Genomic DNA, 1,137 nt, shown 5'->3' with positions numbered 1-1,137 from the left:
GAGAGAGAGAGAGAGAGAGAGAGAGAGAGAGAGAGAGAGAGAGAGAGGGAGAGAGAGAGAGGAGAGGCTCTGGGTCCTATTCCCAACACGCAGGAAGACTGGTGTGTGGTGGCACGTGTCGGCAATGAGAAGGCAGAAGCAAGGGGATCCAGGCACCCTCGGCTACTTGAGGCCAGCCTGGGATGCGTGAGACGCAGTTTCAAAAACGAGAGAAAACAAAAATGGAAACAGCCAGGCAATCGATAGTTATAAAAGCAGGAGCATCCCGTTAAGAACATGCTTGTGTGCACCTGCCTGTCCATTCTCCCTGGCCTTTCAGAGTCATCCTTAGGAGTCACTGTGACTCATCACTTACCGTCTCTAACTCAGGGGACTCTGGAAAATGGTTTTGAATAATGTATTAGGTACACATCTTAAAACAGGTTTCCAGTGAAAGGAAACATGTTGTGTTTCGAGACTGTAAAGATATAAATCTTTATCATCTTTTTTTTTTTTTCATAGGGACTTATTTCTATTGCTTTGACAAAAATGTCTGCAAATGAAGGCTTTATTCCAATAAACAAAAATCTCTGGTAAGCATGGCAGAGGGTGTCGTGTTCCTGTTGTCCCTCATGTTGAGACTGGGCGTTCCCGGGAGTGTGACAGCCCTCCCTCGCTCGTCTTCCCATAGGTCCATCTCATATGTCACCACGCTGAGCTGCTTCGCCTTCTTCATCCTCCTCATCCTCTACCCGGTGGTGGATGTGAAGGGCCTGTGGACGGGAACCCCATTCTTTTACCCAGGTGAGTTAGCTGGCACCAGTAGGTGAAGCTGGCTTCAGAGGCACTGGGCTTCCTCCGAGCTGAAGCTCTGTCCTAGAGGCACATTCCCAGGAAGCAAGCTGAGGAAGAAAGCAGCTCACAGGAGGTCACTGGCCTGTCCCAAAGCACTCTGCCCCATTTTCATCATTTAGTTCCTAGAGTCAGTAAATGCCCTCCGCTTACATCCAGGCAGTTCAAAATGGTGACGTGCTGGATGCGACCCAGGACATACTGTTTTTAATAAGAAATAAGATTGTGCTTCGTGTGTGCATGCATGTGTGTGAGTATGTGTGTGTGCTTGCATGTGTGTGAGTATATGTGTGTGCTTGCATGTGT

The 1,137-nt window shown here is 48.4% G+C and overlaps 1 protein-coding gene across 1 annotated transcript in view; it reads left to right on the top strand.

Annotated features, from left to right (window-relative positions):
• The window catches only part of Hgsnat (heparan-alpha-glucosaminide N-acetyltransferase), a 29,489-nt gene that overhangs the window by 27,178 nt on the left and 1,174 nt on the right, over positions 1 to 1,137 (top strand). The window contains exons 16-17 of the mRNA XM_028768206.1: positions 502 to 572; positions 671 to 783. Coding sequence (XP_028624039.1) covers positions 502 to 572; positions 671 to 783 — 184 coding nt within the window. The remainder of the gene's footprint in view (positions 1 to 501; positions 573 to 670; positions 784 to 1,137) is intronic.

This window comes from Grammomys surdaster, unplaced genomic scaffold (genome assembly GCF_004785775.1).
Source record: "Grammomys surdaster isolate TR1022 unplaced genomic scaffold, NIH_TR_1.0 185, whole genome shotgun sequence".
NCBI lineage: Eukaryota > Metazoa > Chordata > Mammalia > Rodentia > Muridae > Grammomys > Grammomys surdaster.
The sequence above is the reverse complement of the archived record's forward strand: the minus strand, read 5'-3'. Positions and strand labels throughout refer to the sequence as shown.